Source organism: Amphiura filiformis, chromosome 2 (genome assembly GCF_039555335.1).
Source record: "Amphiura filiformis chromosome 2, Afil_fr2py, whole genome shotgun sequence".
NCBI classification, from domain to species: domain Eukaryota; kingdom Metazoa; phylum Echinodermata; class Ophiuroidea; order Amphilepidida; family Amphiuridae; genus Amphiura; species Amphiura filiformis.
In genome coordinates, this window is record NC_092629.1 from 87576946 (window position 1) to 87595132 (window position 18187).

At 37.7% G+C, this 18187-nt stretch overlaps 1 protein-coding gene across 1 annotated transcript; it reads left to right on the top strand.

Annotated features, from left to right (window-relative positions):
- The first annotated feature begins 556 nt into the window (after positions 1-556).
- LOC140144345 (methyltransferase-like protein 27) lies at positions 557-17023 on the top strand. The gene is made up of 5 exons (XM_072166173.1): positions 557-656; positions 1685-1797; positions 4388-4523; positions 7844-7936; positions 14547-17023. Exons 1-5 carry the CDS (start codon positions 557-559, stop codon positions 14711-14713), a joined length of 609 nt encoding a protein of 202 aa, XP_072022274.1. The 3' UTR covers positions 14714-17023.
- The last annotated feature ends 1164 nt before the right edge of the window (positions 17024-18187 follow it).

Genomic DNA, 18187 nt, shown 5'->3' on the forward strand with positions numbered 1-18187 from the left:
CTTTTCCAAATATTAAGTTTTTTCTTAATATCTCAAAAACTGTTTTAATGGAGTTGGGCCCTTCTTCCACCCAGGTATTCAATTGATTGATAACCAGTACACATTCATATATAAAATTGCCATATCTTTAATATCAATTCGATATCGATAATAAAAAAACAAAGGTCAATGTTTCAAGGTTGTATACTACACTAAATCACTACGCCAGAAGTGCAATTCGAATTGTAGGCCGGTATACAACTAATGTTTTGTTTTTCAAGGGATTTTCATAAATTGACAAGAAGATGAAGTTTTTTTCTTTCTGTTCTTCAATGAAAAGTTGGGAAGTCCTAGTTACAACGAAAAAATCCGACACTTAAATAGACACGAAATTAAACAGTTCTCCATTTTACATGAAAAATAGGCCCTCGCAAGGATATCAATAACAGAAGCAGTGAGTAGTCATGTTACGTTCTGTAAACTGCTGATAAAATCATATTCAACTATTGTGTTTGAGAAGTGTATTGTGAAATTGCCGTAGTGCACAGGCAAACAGTTGCATAGTTCAGGTGTCATCATGTCGGCTCAAATTCGTCTTTGTAAAGAGAGAAACTTCCCACAAACGGAGGAAGGAATAAAGCAGTTCTATGATGAATGGGCTCCCACTTTACCAGAAGGTAAGATTGTCTTTTATTATCTACCATCTATTATCTATTATCTCAAATTGAACCTAGTGTTGTCTAAAAATAAATGTGCTTAGATCTCTACCCACTATCGAGTATCCATGATGATTGTGTTAATATAGTATAGCAGCTTAAAACTCATGTGCTTTTAACCTGATGTATTAGATTCTCAAATATGTCACTAAAATGTTGCCAGTCTCACTGCATAGGGTTTGCTACAGGCCATGAGACATAGCCATACAAAGGAAGTATTTCCATGGTTGTTTTGGAAACTCTTTATCTGCTCACATCTTGTCCAAATTCAATGGATATTTTTTGTAAAATTAATGTAGCTTTGCAAATGTTGTTTACAACCCTTTTTGTGACATGGATATTTTCCAAAAATATCCAGCTTTGATGCGCGCGCTTTTCAATTAACTGTCATTCTTGCATGCACAGTGTGGCCACAGTGACATGTCTACTGCTAGTTTATTCCACAATTAATGTTGGAGCATAAGCAGCAAACTCTCGGTAACAAAAACAAACACATCGAGTTATTGGTTAAACAAGAAAGGCACCATCTGATCATGAAGAGCTGCCTTTGAGTAATTCAAATTTATAAATCAATGACGTCAGATTGAGCTTGTCTGTGAAGTGCTTTATACAATTGCGCGAATTGTTTAATCAATGCGTTGCTTGATGGGAAGCCAGTGGAGTTCATTTATGAAGTGATGGACGGTAAAATTGCGATTCCTGAAAGTGTTGCTGTTGTGCGCTGGACATTTTGAAGTTTGTTCTGCAGTTCCATGCTTATTCCCATCAACAGACTATTGCAATAGTCGAGGCAGGATGTCACCAGTGAATGAATAATCAATTTAGTGGCATCTTCAATGAGCAATTTCCGCGCTCGTCCAATATACACAAGATGAAAGTTGGCAGGTTTTTTTTATCACATACGTGAGTTGACATTGCCATTCCATTGTCGTCATAATCATTCTACTCGAAATTTGTTTCCACGTTAAATACTTTAAAGGATTTAACAGAAGAGGGTTATACTGGACCTCGATGGGCAGCAGCAACTATGGCAAAATTGCTGACTAACAAAGATGCAGAAATCATGGATATGGCCTGCGGAACGGGTCTTGTGGCACACGAGGTATGATCAGAATGTATCATCGTCATTTACCATCATCATGTTTGAAAAAAATGTTAGGAACACTTGAGGTTTTGACTTTTAAAACGTAAATTTTGGTCAAAATCTGTGCTTGGATACTAGTAGTTTTCAACAGATTTACCACGTTCGACTTGTTATTTGTTTTGCTTAGTGGCCGCTAAGCAAAACAAAGGTTCGTTGTCTGTGTGGCAGGTCACATGGGAACAAGTGAACACGGAACAAGGGCACACGCCACAAGGGAACAGCCTATGGATACAGGGCCTAAGAGAATCGTTTTTGTATTCAAACCTTTTCATATGAACCCTATTGCTATATAAATATCGTGCACAATGTTACAAAGCAAAATCACTACGCATGCATGCACCCACGTGCGTGATTCCATGACGGGATTACCCTAAGTCATATTATACGCACGTCACGTATTCGTTGGCCGGTCCAGTAAAAGATCCGTAGCTATCGGTCGTTGATATTGCGCTTGGCACGAGCGGTCTAAGGTTCGAATCCCGGAGATGCCAAGTAACTACGTCGTTAATATCTTATGTCCCTTTTTTTCGTTTTTCCTTTCCGATATCCAAAAACAATTAACATGGCGCAACAATTTCTATAAATTTCTGTCAGTCATTGTCGCTTAGAATGTAGCATGTGGTATTACAAATGGGTCATAGATTAAAAAAATAGTTTTTAGCATGTTACCTCAAGATACTATAGCCAAATTTTTAGTGTCCTGATAATTTTGGTTTGTGAGGTTAAAATTCATGGAATTTTGGACCAAAAACCTCGTGAAACTATTAACACATTCACAGTGAATGGGAAATTGTGTTCCAACATTATCCCAATGAAAGCAAGGCAGATTTTAACCTTCAGTTGGTCATGTAACAAGATCGGGAAAAAATGGGATCTCGTTGGCGCATCACGTTATTGTGGCTTAGATCTTTAATGAAAAGCACACTCGAGCCATTCGTATGGTTTTATATCTTATCGTGCCATTTATTAGATCACATTAAAATATCAAGTCCACATGAAAGAACACCAAGCTCTGAAAAAATGTACATTATATTATTGTCTTCTTGGCGCACAGAAATAATAAAACTGATTGTTGTATTTTCGGAATTTCGTTTGGTCGCGCGCCAATATGTAACTGGGAAAATGAGACCAACTTAAGGTTTCAACATCTGTTTTACTTTTAGTGGAATTTTCTCAAAATGTTTTGGATATGCAGAATTTAGCAATATAAACTGGGGCCTTACTTTATTTGGTGAGAAGTCAAAATAAACATGGAAGTCCTATACGGGAGGCGATTTTGCTACTGGGCTATTATTATAGTACTATTTTGGTGATGACACTGGGTGAAATGAATATAGAAGAATGATGTTTGTTATTCGAAGATTGTGCATTGGTGTCAGTTTTTTTGATAAATGAGTATTTAAACTATTAAATTTGGGACATTGAGAAATGCATATTCACCATGGTTTGAGATATATTTTGTATGTGGCAAAAATATCATGGAACAAAAGAAGTCATATGTTAAACTGTTTCTATTAGGGGCAGGGGGACAGAGCGCCCCTGACAACAAATGAAAGAGACAAGTGCCCCTCAGACAAAAAAAAAAGAAATGAAAGAGAAAATCGGGAAAATAAAGGAAAAGAAAAGGGCAAAGAACCCGTTTGGCACCAATATTCACCCCGAGCATGGCCCAAAATGGTGTAAAATATAAAATTTCAAAACGGAACAAAAAATGAAAGAGACAAATGCTCCTCTGACAAAAAAAAAAAAAAAAAAAAAAAAAAAAAATGAAAATGAAAGAGAAAATCGGAAAGGCAAAGGAAATTAAGTGGGGAAAGGTACCAGTTTTACACCAATATTCATCCTGATCATGAGCCAAAATTTCAAAAAGTAACAAAATTGTTGGCGCTTTTTGAAACTTTTCTCCCGGGGGAGGCACTCCCTATCTGAAATGGCAGGGATGTGCCTCGGCCATGTTAAAAGTAAGGGGCATTCAGGTCAAATGTACAATTACAAAAATATGGGGTCATTCAGTACACAACCTGAATAAAAATGGGGTCATTCGGTATGAAACTTTGGAAAAAGGATGGTCATTGGGGTAACAAAAAGTAAAATGGGAGTCATTGAGTACAGGATTGCCAAAAGAGTAAGTACACATAAATAAGTGCCAAACTGCGTAAAAACAACTTGGCCACCTTGGAAATGTGAAAAATCTCATTATTTCTGGAGGAGAACACAAATACCACCTAAATTTGGGAATTAAAAGTGGGGTCATTGGGTATAGCAGGAAATAGAAAAAGTGGGTCATTGAGTACATGAATTTTTTTTAAAGGGGTCATTGGGTAATAGGTAGGACCATAACACAAAAAAGGGGGTCATTGGGTACAAGCCGGTTTGGAAAAGGGGGTTTATCCCGAGGCACATGATGCCTTTCTGTCATGGAAGTGCCCCCCGACTTTTCTACTTCTTTTTCAATTGCATCGTTTGATTTTGGATGGATTACGTTTACACAAATACTGACATATCAAAGTATAATCATTATGCCTGTTCTCATTTTACACTTACACAGTTGACAAAGCTAGGATTCAAAAATATAGATGGGGTTGATTTTTCTACGGAAAGTTTGAAATTAAGCAAAGAAAGGGGAATCTACAGACGTCTGATATGTGCTCACATCGGAACCAACAAACTGGATATACAAGATAGTAAGCTAAGATATTTTTATAACGAATTTCTCATCATCATCATCATCATTCTGCTGCGAAGCAGGCTACCAGTGCACACGATCTCTTCATGCACACTTTGCACAGCGATCTTTGGCAATTTATGTGTTGCATATATGGAAAAGTTTGGCCCACTTTCCGAAAAGATTGACAAGGCAAGCGCACATGTAGTGTGTGCCATAATAATAATAATGGGCCCTTCTTCACGCTTTCGCGCACAGCATGCAGTTAGGACGCGGGACTACCGATTGTTATTGTTCTGCAAGGCTCACTCAGTCATTTAATAAGGCAATACAAACGATCGAATTTGGTATTCAAATGAACAAAATTTTGAGTTACACCTTTTCAGTGTAAAAATTTTTTTTTCGGCCAAATGAAAAGCAATAATTTTAATTTTTTCAGTAAATGTCAGGAAAAACTGTAATGCTTGATACTGTATTTTTTTTCAAATCTTAGTGTTAAACTTAGTCGTGAAATTCAGTCATTTAGTGTAAGATTTTCGATTTTGATAGGCTTCAACTCTGCCCTTTTTTTGGATTTTTTTTAGCTTTTCAAAGTAATATAGTTCGCTAAAGAAGGATTTTTCCCAACTTTCTAATGCACATCACCGTGAGCGATATATCATAGTTTTTTCAGAATTTCCGTTTTGATTCCATAATTTTTGACTACCAGCTGAAAAATTTTCAAATCCACGCGTGAAATCTTAGGCTAATACTAGCATTGTGGATCGATATCTCTGGGTGCCCGGCCTGGATACAGTGTTGCCAGAACTTCAATATAGCAAAGAAATTACCTAGTGTTTCAATTGTCATGAAGGTGACTGGGTATAGTGCCTTTTGTTTGTGTTTGTTTGAAATTGCTTAAACCCACCGAAAGTCATAATGAAGCAGCCAAAACAATACAAGTTTAAACATGGAAGTTTATAACAACCTATTATAATGACCTAAAGGAAAAATCATTTATGGCAACAATGAGCCTTGCATTGTAAGTCATGGTTAAAATGTGTTGAGTACCCACCCCACCCCCATAGGGCTACATAATATTACATACCGGTACCTTATAATATTTATATAGCACGGCTATAGCTATAGCCTACATTTAGAAAGTAGGTCCTATAGCGCTAAATTATGACAAATAGGCCTACACAAACCCGAACGCAAGTCTGAAGGGTGTAATGAAAATGCCAACCCGCGATGGGGGGGGTCATTCAAAATTCACCTGGAGATAGGAGGGACAGAAAATTAAAATCCCCTCTAATAAATCCCCTCAAATAATAGAATTTTTCTAGGTTTAGACAGTGGAGTTTCCCAAGGACCTCATCCTAGGTAAATAAACAAACAAACAAACATACAAAATGGTTTTCATAATCATGGAATCCATAGCCCCTATAAATTGAAATTGCAGGCTATCACGGGAGCAAATTTCCAAAATTCACCTCATTTACCAGAATTGGGGATTTGAGCTACCAAATCGCTGGTCAGGCAATCCTGGTTTTCAATGGAAAAGGGACCTGGTTGACAACAATTGAAATATCGATTATTTCTGCTGGTTGTTCTGGAGATAAAGTACTGAGTTTGACATTTTCGGAGCATGAAGGGAAAAAGGGTAAAATAAAAACGGAAATTCTTTTCAAAACTATAATATATAGACCCACACGATGTGCTTTACAGAGGTGGGAAAAATCTTTCTTTAGCAAACTATATTAGTTTGAGACGCAAAAAAATGAATTCCGTAAAAAGCTCACGGGCGAACTAAAGGCCTATAAAAATCAAAAATATCACACTAAAAGACAAAATATGATGCTTGAATTTTAACACCAGGATTTTAAAAAAAATGTATATCCAAGCACTATGTCTTTAACTGACATATTTACTGAAGAAAAAAAAAATATTGCTTTATATTTGACCGAGAAAATAAATTGCATAGCAAAAAGGTGTATCTCTGAATTGTGCTGATTTTAACATGTATCGATCGACTTTTACCGCGACTATGCATTTCTAAAGAATTGGTAGTCCCGCGTCCTAACTGCATGCACATGTATTGACAACTCATGTGGGCACTGGTGATTTTGTCCAGCTTGATTGTAGCTTTAGCTCATTTAAAAAAAAAGAAGCTCAAATTAAATAAATAAATTTAAAAAAAACCGTGGGCCTTTTCTCTTATCCTATAGTTGTGTATCTACGGAAACCTGAAAGTATGAATATTCGTGTTCCGCCCGTGGGAAAAATGAAGAGCAACAGGTTAATTGACGAGCCCCTCTGAATCATGCGACAATTTGGCTACTTTCCCATTGAAAACCAGACAGAATGAGTATCTTTAATAAAAAAAACGCGGGTTTTTCGAAGTCACAGAAAGTTTTGAAGTTAGCGTTTTTTTAAATAGGGTTTTAACTTTCATATCCCGAGCGTGGAGCATAAGTTTTTTTGCACCGTAAAAACACACTGATTGTTGTGCATAAGAAGTGTGTAAGCTATTAATTATTCATATTCCCGAAAGTTTTTCATATGAATCGTGTCTCCATATCAGCATGTTGGTTACTGCATATGAGGTGTGTGGACCGTGCATGGGAAGCCGGATCTTTTTTGCAAGGAGTTCGTATGTATATAGACGAATCCAACGAGCCAAGTGATGGTCAGAATTCAGTCGACCATTACTGGGTCCCGTCTGCACCAAACTGGTGTTGTTACTGCCCAACTGGGTGGATCAAATCCGCTTAAAAATCGATGTTGAATTGTATTGTGTCCCAAACTTTCACCATTCTTTTGTCTACGTGTAACAGGTGTGATGGAAAGCAGTTTAATATCCCCGCCAAGGCCACATCATTTCACATTTTAGGACCCAGCTATGGCTGCCATTGAGGTGTAGGAATGCGTGAAATTAGATTCGTCTATAGGGCAAGGTTGCATGATTAACTATCTCCAGGAGTGTATGAGAAACAGGGACGTAGCTAGTTTTCTTGGCGTTGGGGTGTGTGTGGGTGTGTCTGAGGGGGGGGTTGGTGCAAAGACGAACAAAACTTTCTGTTGCATCATCTCTGTGGTCTTATCTGTGAGATCGGGGTGACTGGGATGTAGTATAAATTCAGCTTTAGATGTTGTGATTGCGGATAAGTTCTGCTCCTATTCTGAAGAAAAGAGAAACGAAAACTCATAACTTGTATAACGAGGGAATTGATCAGATTTGATAACTCACATGTTTTGATGTACGCCACTGATGTATGCATTATGTTCCACTTTCTTGTATTCATAGGGTACGAGGATCATAAAATTATTATGTGTCAATTATTTATTATACAATTTCAGATAGCTATGACGGCTTAATTTTATGCGGAGCTCTTGTGAGCGGCCATTTATATCTAGACTGCATGCCACAACTGATACGCATTGTCAAACCTGGTGAGTCGACTTCGATATTAAAGTATTAAACATTCATGTTGTTTTCTATATAGATTTTCATTTATATATACAGTGGAATTGTTAGCAGATGACAAGAGTTAAAAAGGGACCCAGCAACCACAAAACGTTTACGACATCATTCCCAAAAGGTTATAAAAGGTTGTCAGAAAACGTTTAAATGTCGGGTTATATAAAAGGGTATACAAAGAGTATAACACGTTTTCATGCATTAAAATACAGTTTTGTTTTTTTTTTTTTTTTGTTTTGTTTTTTAATAACCTACTGCAAACATTTTAACATGTTATTTAAAAAAAAAAAAAAAGTAGGTTATCAAAAAAAAAAAAAAACATCTTAGGGTTTGATGCTTCAGTATGTCATTAAATGACATTTTTGTTGAAATTATCAAAATTCTTCCGCACGGTTCTTAATAAATGTGCGCCCTACCTAATTTTAACTTTCAGCTTCGAGAGCGCACTGCCATTTTAAGCTATTCCGTTTACGGTTCAGTACGTTAAAACAAGAACAAGTCTGAGGTCTACCTATGTTGAGTTTTTGATCATACACCCAGAACCCTGGTCACTCGCTGGATATTGTTATGCAAGGCTCACTCAGTGATTTAATTAAGCATGGAACCGATCGAATTCATTGCTAAAATGAGCAAAATTATGAGCTACATCTTTTCATGTTAAAATAAAATTTCTCGGTCAAATGAAGAGCAGTAATCGCAGGGGCGTAGCCAGCTTTCTTGGTCATGGGGGGCAAAATTAAATTTTGGGGGCACAGACGAAAAAAATTGCAGTTGCATCATACAATACTTAGAGAGTGTATGTCTTCGAGCTTCCCGAAAAGGGCCTTATTGGGATGATGTGCGCGCGTAGCGCGAAAAAAAATGGTATTTTACACTATTTTCGCCCATTATCCGGCTAAAAAGGGCTTTATTGTTACAATGTGCGCGCGTAGCGCGGACAAATTTTGTATTTAACACTATTTTGGGCCTGAATTTTGCTAGAAAAGGGCTCCTTGCCCTTTTCTTTTCCTTTGCCCTCCTGATTTTCTCTTTCATTTTTTTTGTCAGAGGGCACTTTTTCTTTCATTTTTTGTCAGGGGGGGGGGGCACTCTGCCCCACCTGCCCCCCCGCTGGCTACGCTACTGAGTAATCGCATCATTGATTATCAAAGAATAGGTATCATAGATTGAATACAAAACCGGTTATTTCAAAGATACTAATCTTACAGGTGCGAGTGATCAACATGATGGTTCAAAGCAGAGGTACCGCGTGAACGTACCAGTGCAGCGCGGTATATTCAAAAATTGTTTTCACCTATTGCTATGGTAATTAATCCGATTATTACATAACTTCGCCAGCGTATGAGCGTGTTTATAGCCCGGGGGTTTATAGTGGCTGAATACGGAAAGGGTATATTGCAATGACAATAGATTTCGCAGTATTTATACGCTAATATACGCTAAATACCGGATAATGATTGCCCACAGACATGACAGGAAATGAATCAGGAGAATGTGAGTTCATTGGGGGCAATGTTGGGGACTAAAGGTCACAGTCGATGCGAAAACATACCACCAACAGCCATTTTGTTCATTATGACGAATGGTTCCTGTTCTAACTAATTCCAGCGGACGGTCTGTGGCTACTAAGGAATCGTCTTTGACCATGCGCAGATAGCGTCATCATATATACAGGCCTTGCCGTCTAGATTTTAAAGGCGAGTGGTTAATCACTCGCTAGCATGATGCTAGGCGAGTGGTCGAATTTCCACCAATAGCATTTATTTAGGTATAATCACTAGGAGACAAAAATACGTGATCGTTTGAAAAAAAAGAGAAAAATCTGTAATCCAACACAGATTTGCATGGATTTTCAACCGTTCACTGAATTTTTCTGAAAATTCTCGTAGTGAATCAAGTACAGCTTTGGTCTTAAAACGGTATGTATGAACTTATGTCGAAATGCGCGCGAAGCGCGCTAAGATTTGTGATTTTCTCCGCTTGGAGAGGGCACAGAATGGAATAAATGCTGAATTGGCTGATTCAATTGCTGATTGCTGAGATTCGCAGCGAGTGATATTTAGTGTCTATGGCGAGTGGAAAATCGCTCGCTAGAAATCGAGTTTGGGCGAGCGGTGGCGAGCGAGAGCGATCGCTCGCCTCAAACGGCAAGGCCTGTATATAAGCCAGCCCTCTACGTTCAACCTGGTTCAACTCCACCCGTACCATATTCTGGCATATCCCGAAGTTATAATATGCCTACCATGTTTACTAAATTCGTATTTATCGTATAATAAAATGTGCCCAAATGTATATATGTGTACATAGTGTGTGGATTACAAGAATAATATCTTCTACCGACTTGGCTACTAAGCATGTTGGGAAGGATATTACTGTATGCTGGCCTATATCAATGATATTGCCGTATGATGGCCAAGGTCAGTTATTATTATAGACATGGTATACCACATATGGACCACGTCACCATGGTCACGGTGTGTTTTCTTACGTCAGGAGCAATTCCCGCTATCATCATAAGTTCCCTGGATGAGTGCAGCCTACTTATAGTGCTGGGCAATACATTCAAAAATTGTTTTCACTAATCGCTAGTAATTAATCCTGTTACATCACTACTTCTACGGTGAATTCGAATGTATTACCCAAAGAACATGGATGAAGACCGGGATCGGAATTCTATAGAAATTTTACATTATGCTGAGTACATTATATTACGGTGTCTGATCTCCGCCAAATGCCCCCTTTTATTATTAATTCCCCGATTTTTACTTACCCCCCCCCGCCTTTTTACAAATAATTCCCCCTTTTAATTTCCCTGTTTGCAAATAGTTCCCCCTTTTTGTAAATAGTTCCCCCTTTTATTTTTACCCATTTTGTAAATAGTTCCCCTTTTAACAAATAATTCCCCGTTTTAAATTTCCCCCTTTTACTTTCACCCGTTTTGTAAATATCCCCTTTTTACTTTCACCCGTTTTGTAAATATCCCCTTTTACTTTCACCCGTTTTGTAAATATCCCCTTTTACTTTCACCCGTTTTGTAAATATCCCCCTTTTTATCTTTCACCCGTTTTGTAAATATCCCCCTTTTACTTTCACCCGTTTTGTAAATATCCCCTTTTACTTTCACCCGTTTTGTAAATATCCCCTTTTTACTTTCACCCGTCAAGTTTTGTAAATATCCCCTTTTTACTTTCACCCGTTTTGTAAATATCCCCCTTTTACTTTCACCCGTTTTGTAAATATCCCCTTTTACTTTCACCCGTTTTGTAAATATCCCCTTTTACTTTCACCCGTTTTGTAAATATCCCCTTTTACTTTCACCCGTTTTGTAAATATCCCCTTTTACTTTCACCCGTTTTGTAAATATCCTCCTTTTTACTTTTTTTCTAAATAAAATGAATAAAATGATACTTATTGTGTAATTTATGAATTCTATAGGATATAGATCTACATTTAAGAAAAATCATAATCTGAATTATATCATGCAACTAAATATAGACCCAGGAAAAGGCCAGGAGTTTGGAATTCGAATCAATTCGATTGGCTTATTAATCGTTATTATTTTGGACTTGTCTCGACTTGAAAAAGACTAGGCTTAATTGCTACTTAATTCTCCATCTAACATAATAGGGCCTACTAATTCTTTTTGGATTTTTGAGGCGTGCACCACTGACCGAAGTCCCTGGTTCATTTGTCTGGTCAATTGAATATACCCCATAGAGCCTTTGATTAGAAAGCACATTTTTATTGTTAACGGAATTGTTGACAAACAAAGAATAGCGAAAATTACTCGGAACTGGCTTAAAAATAAAGTTGCATAAAATCACACAGCCACACTTGTCATAAATATGCAATGCCCATTTTGTCCAGGCCCGTTTTATAAATGTATGCTTTTATTGTCATTTCACTGTTAAGACCGCTTGTTTTAAACTTTGGTGCTAACTTAAAAAAAACCTTTTGAATAATATAGACAAACAATTCTTATTATCTAGGCTTCTGTAACAATGGCAGCCAGTTGTTCGTTGTCTCTGACATATCCCTGTTTATAGACAAGTTCTTCACAGACTTTCAAACATCATTGCTATGAATTTGACCAGCATAAATATTTATGCATGCCAGTTTCACCCGTTTAACATTCTGAACATCATTTGGTTTATCAATCATATCGGATTTGCTCTTTGTACAGCCCCTCTATAAGGGACCGATCGTTATTTACGGCAGGGGGGGAATGGGTGTTTTGGCAAAAATATCGACAAAAAATTTCGCTTTCCCCCCTCGCGTCCGCTCAAAATTTTCGCGTTCCCCCCTTGTTTTCCCAATTTTCTCCATTTAAAATTTAACACTCCCTCCTCCTGGTCCAACTAAAAATTTCAGGTCCCCCCCTCAAGACCACAAAAAAATTTCGTGTTCCCCCCTAAATTTACCCATTCCCCCCTGCCATAAATAACGATCACTCCCTAAACGTGCATAAAAGTTGACGGATCCCTAACCCATTGAATTTAGCGGCGCTTGCACAACAGGCTATAAATCTACCTACGTTGGTATCCAAATTCATATAGAACGCCTTTCCAATAATGGATGTAGCGAAATGAGCTGTAGTGAGTGCACGGTACTCTCCAGGGTCCAGGCTTACTGGTAAAGCCTACGCACGGAAAACAGGGAGTACCAAACAAAAAGGGAGTAATAAAAACAAAAAGGGAGTATTATTTAAAAAGGGATAAACTATTTAAAATGGGAACCTATTTGTGAAAAGCGGAGGAAAGTTAAAAGGGATTATTTGTAAAAAGGGGGAACTATTTACAAAATGGGTGAAAATAAAAAGGGTATTATTTGTAAAGGGGTAATTCGAAAACGGGGAAACTATTTGAAAAGGGGAAATTAAAAAGGGGAAACTATTTGAAAAGGGGATTCGAAAAGGGGGAACTATATGAAAAGGGGAAAGTTGAAAAGGGGGAAACTATTTGAAAGGGGGAAAGTCGAAAAGGGAGAAACTATTTGAAAAGGGGGCAAGTCGAAAAGGGGGAAACTATTTGAAAAGGAGAAAGTCGAAAAGGGGGGAAACTATTTGAAAAGGGGAAAGTCGAAAAGGGGAAACTATGTGAAAAGGGGTAAGTCGACAAGGGGGAACTATTTGAAAAGTGGGAAAGTCGAAAAGGGGAACTATTTGAAAAGGGGAAAGTCGAAAAGGAGAAACTATTTGAAAAGGGGCAAGTCGAAAAGGGGAAACTATTTGAAAAGGAGAAAGTCGAAAAGGGGTATTTATTTGAAAAGGGGAAACTATGTGAAAAGGGGTAAGTCGACAAGGGGGAAACTATTTGAAAAGGGGGAAAGTCGAAAAGGGGGGAACTATTTGAAAAGTGGGAAAGTCGAAAAGGGGAACTATTTGAAAAGGGGAAAGTCGAAAAGGGGAACTATTTGAAAAGGGGAAAGTCGAAAAGGGGAACTATTTGAAAAGGGGGAAAGTCGAAAAGGGGGAACTATTTGAAAAGGGGAAAAGTCGAAAAGGGGAACTATTTGAAAAGGGGGAAACTATTTGAAAAGGGGAAAGTTAAACGGGGAAATATTTGAAAAAGGGGAAAGCATTTCGCAAAAGGGGGAAAACTGAAAATTTGGGGAGATGAATTATAAAAGGGGGAGTTTGGCGGAGATCAGACACCGTATTATATATTTCACTCGCACCTTTAAGACTATTGTCTTTGACAAGAGCGGTATTGTATCCAATCATTGATTGGCAAAATTAAAGTTTGACTGATAACAAAAAACAATACCTCTTTTCACATAATTTTTCCAACTCGATTAGTTTTACTTTGTGGAGGAACTTCTTTAATTTCCTGGTCATTTGTCTGGTTGAAACTTTTAAAGTAAAGGGATATCTCAAGCACGGATTTTTAATTATCATTGCACGGATTTCTAAATCTAACTGCAAGTACGTATGTGTCAGAAAGCTCTTCGCCCTATTTATTATACGACTGTTTATAATTATGTGCATACCATTTGTCCATGCGGTGACAGGGATGCAAAATGTGAGTGAGCTTTGATTATCGTTCCTAAGAAATGACTATCAAAATTGAGGATATTAATTATTATGTCATGTCATGATGTGGGAAGATAGGGATAAAAAGAAAATAACAACACGTTGCTATTGAGGAAGATATCACAATCTGCATTCCTGTACGGTGATCACACAGAGGATGTTTAAAGACATTCCCACAACACAATGGGGTTTCTGACCTTGTATGTCTGGCTTTTGTACACATGTGGTACAGTTGATCATACCTTGCATTGGGATTGTGTGAAAATATCTGGTGTTTTCATCCTATTATTTAACATTCAAAACATCGAGACTTAGGAATAAAATTAATGCAGTGGGACAATATGAATGTTTCCTGTAAGAAAATCAAATATCAGTCCTAAAGTATCAACTATTAGCTCGTTGGCTGCAGTCTTAAAATTACCATTTTGTGTGTGTGGCAATGGGGACTTTGCCTTTAAAATTAGGTTATATTGATCAAATTTCCCAATCATAGTGCATTGTAGGAATGCCTTTAAGCCTCCTCTGGTGATCACATCATTTATCATTTACAGGTGGCCCCATTATATTTGATGTGGATGCTGAATTCAAAGATGGAAAATTTGAAGCCGATTTGGATGAACTGGTTCGCAAAGGATTATGGGTAAAAGAGGCATACGAGCTGATTCCAGATTTTGTGTTCAACGAACCGGCACATCAGTATGCGTATAAAGTGTTGTGACGATGAACCGAGATACATTATGAAACTGTAAAGATACATTTATAATAAAACTCTCGGAAACGCATGAAAACGTATAAATTGTTTGTCTACCAAACGTAATAATATCGTCTATATCAGAACTAAATGCAATACCAATTATAGTGTAGTTTGGCAATTTGAAGGGGACATTTCGACGAATTTCGCATGGCATAAAACATAATGACCATACGGGTATGATCCCCGGAAAAAACCACGCAGCTCCCAATGACACCTGAATTCTGAAAACAGAGCACTGAACGACCCTTGATTTTAATAATTTCGGCTCAAAAAGCCTTTCTGGGTTTTTTAAGCGATTGTCAACCAGAAAGCCAAGAAAGACCCTTGATTTTGACTGGTCGCAGCTCCAAAAGACACCCTTTTACATGTTCGTAGCTCCAAAAGATCCCATTTTTTGGTACGCCGTCGGCTCGCAAAGACCTGCCAGCTCAAAATTATCGGGAAGCATACCTACAAATTAATATATATGATGTTTTTGTCATATTATCTTGATTGTGGAGCGTTACATCGCCTGTCGCTTTTGCATTTACACTTATCACGGCCATAGCGATTGCAGACGACAATTAAAATATCCTAAATGCTACAAAATACATTTTAAGGAAATCTGTTGTTGTCAATAATTATTGCTTTAAACTAGTTCTGTACCGAAAGTTGATAATCGAGAAAGGTAAGTTAATGAGCAAAATAATAGATCCAGTTGGTCGGGAATGATTTTTGACAATGCATTCAGGTGTCAAGCGATATCGCTCGAAAGTTGAGATTTCTTCAACTCGCAAAAGCGACGTCGTTTTTTGCTTCTGCGATTTGTATCGATTGATAGGCTTGACGCTCTGAAAACGGAAGTAAACACTGAGCATGCGTGAGAATCGCTTTTCTGCAAAAGCCTTCGCGATCGAGTAGAAATTCAGCTTTAGGATCCCAATCGTAAACTTTGTTAGTCAGTTATAGTCAGTTATTAATCTATAAAATGTCACAAACAAACACCTTAACGTTTGCACAAACAGCTGTTAATCCACGTCTTTTTAATAAATGTCACATATATCATTAAGATTGCACCAATAGCTGCTAATCCAGCGAAGAACCAAAAGGCTGCCTTATAGCTACCAGTTACATCAACCATCCAGCCTGAAAATAACACAAAATCTAATTAGAATTTAAAGGAAAAATGTGTGCGTGGGTGCGCAAATCTATATAATTCTTTTACTCTTACGACCCATTATTATTCAAAATCGCGCACTGTGATTTGTTAGAACACGTCACGTGAGAGCCCATTATTCTGCAATAATGGGTCAAGCGCCGTAACATATTCTACGCACAGCATTACGCTTGGTTACGCGTGCAATATTTCCGCCATACGCGCTGTCACCTACGCGTACGCGCTCTACCTTGAAGTAAACAACTTTAAATATTTGTGCCAAAAATGATATTTTCTCTTTAAATCGCACTATTTTCTGGTAATATAATAGAAATAAAGGGTGCATCATTATCCTTTACACGCAAATAATGTGCCCTCGGCAGTAAAAACGTTTAAATAATGGGTTCGGCGTACGTTTTTACTGCCTGGGTGTAAAGATAATGCATTACCCTTTATTTCTTAAAATATGCATCTTTTTCATTCATTCCTTTTACTTTTACTGTTACGACTATAAAGATTGTGATATATCGAGGATTCTAATCAAGATCCATACAATAAAGTCCTCACTTGTTTTTAGTAAAACATACAATCTCTTGACTTGAATAAGATAATGAAAGAAGAAGAGATTGCGCCATCTCTTACAACTCTTTATCTTTTTTACAGGTCAAAGGTCAAGAACTTTCTGATATTTTGGTCCGGTACGTGTTTTTTGCTACTACGAGTACGACGTATATAAAGTCTGCACAAAAAGTAACTCATCTGTTATAAATACGCCTATAGCTTCAGAACTAATAATTGTTTCCACAATATTTCAACATAGAAAGAAGGACGATTTATTTACGCGCATTTTGATACCCCATTTGTCCAATATCGTTCAACATTAACATCACAGCAGTGTTTTCAAAGAAAATTACCCGAATTTAAAAGTTGCAGCTATTTGTATTGATTTGAAGTCAGCGCGAAGATAAATGGAGGGTGTTACGTGCCACAATGCTTGCGTAAAAAACATTGATCGCTGTAAACTGCAACTTTTAAATTCGGGTATTTTTCTTTAAAAGCACTACTGTGTTGTTAATATTGAGCGACATTTGACAAATGGGGTATCAAAATGTGCGTAAATAAATCGTCCTTCTTTCTATATAAAAATATTGTGGAAACAAGTATTAGTTCTGAAGCTATTAGGCGTATTTATAACAGCTGAGTTTCTTTTTGTGCAGACTTTATAACCCAGTACTACCTGCCACGTAGGGGGAGTGGTGGTACGTGCTAGTCACCCCGACCATTATTAGATGTGCATACCTCAGGGCCCTGTCATTGCAGAAGCATCCACGTAGCGATCCCTGGTAGATTGTTTTATTTGTACAATTCTGCCACCAAGTACGACTGCACTTCGGTGTATGTTGTACATACAAGATGTTATTGTATCATAGACGTAGATCCCGGCGGGGATGGGGGGGGGTAAACCCCCAATGGTCTATACAATCATCACCCCCCCATGTTGCCGCCTGTATGTAGGTTTTTGACCAAATTAGTCTCAAATTTGGCCATTTTAGCCCCCAAAGTGCAAATTCTGTTTTGCGCTTAGCGCGAATTTATTCCACTGTACGGATACAGTGAATATGGATTCACAGTAGTTCAAGAAAGTTTTTCCAACACCACCCCCACCCCAATGTCAGAAATCTACGCCACTGTATTGTATGTTAAATGGTAATGACACGCTTAGCATTTTATCCAATATACAACACTTACCTGCGCACATTACACCTGCTCCGTCCCCAATTGCGTCGACAAAAATGGCAAAACCCACACCCATTACACGGTGTTCCTCATGAAGGATTACCTGAATAATTGTATATAAGAATACCAGTTGAGTCCCAGAAGCAGTCCCGTAGATAAACTGATAAACAGTGTGGTGCCAATAAGTATTGAAATATGGATTAAGAAAATTCAAAATAGAGCACGTTACAAATGCACAAGCAGTGATTAAACCTCTTTGAATATGAAGAAAATCGGCTATAAAAGGGGGTAAAACTTGCCCAACAAAGGTCCCAATTCCAAACAGAGTTGGTAGGAAGCCTGCATCCGATTCACTGATCCCTGCCTCCAATGCGCGAGGTATTGCATGACTAACAGGTGCGAAGAATATCATACCAGAAATGAACAAAACAAACAACATAATGTCAAACAAAATATTTTTAAAATAGATTTCAGGACCAAGAGAACTGTTCCCCATTGCCTGCGTATTGCATTATTTTCACACGTTGTTTCCTTATATAATTCATTTATTGCTATGGTTACCGTGT

Coding starts and splice junctions, on each gene's coding strand:
- LOC140144345 (XM_072166173.1), top strand. CDS start 557: ATGTCGGCTCAAATTCGTCTTTGTAAAGAGAGAAACTTCCCACAAACG. Junction 657..1,684: donor GGCTCCCACTTTACCAGAAG/GTAAGATTGTCT, acceptor AGGATTTAACAG/AAGAGGGTTATACTGGACCT. Junction 4,524..7,843: donor CAAACTGGATATACAAGATA/GTAAGCTAAGAT, acceptor ATACAATTTCAG/ATAGCTATGACGGCTTAATT.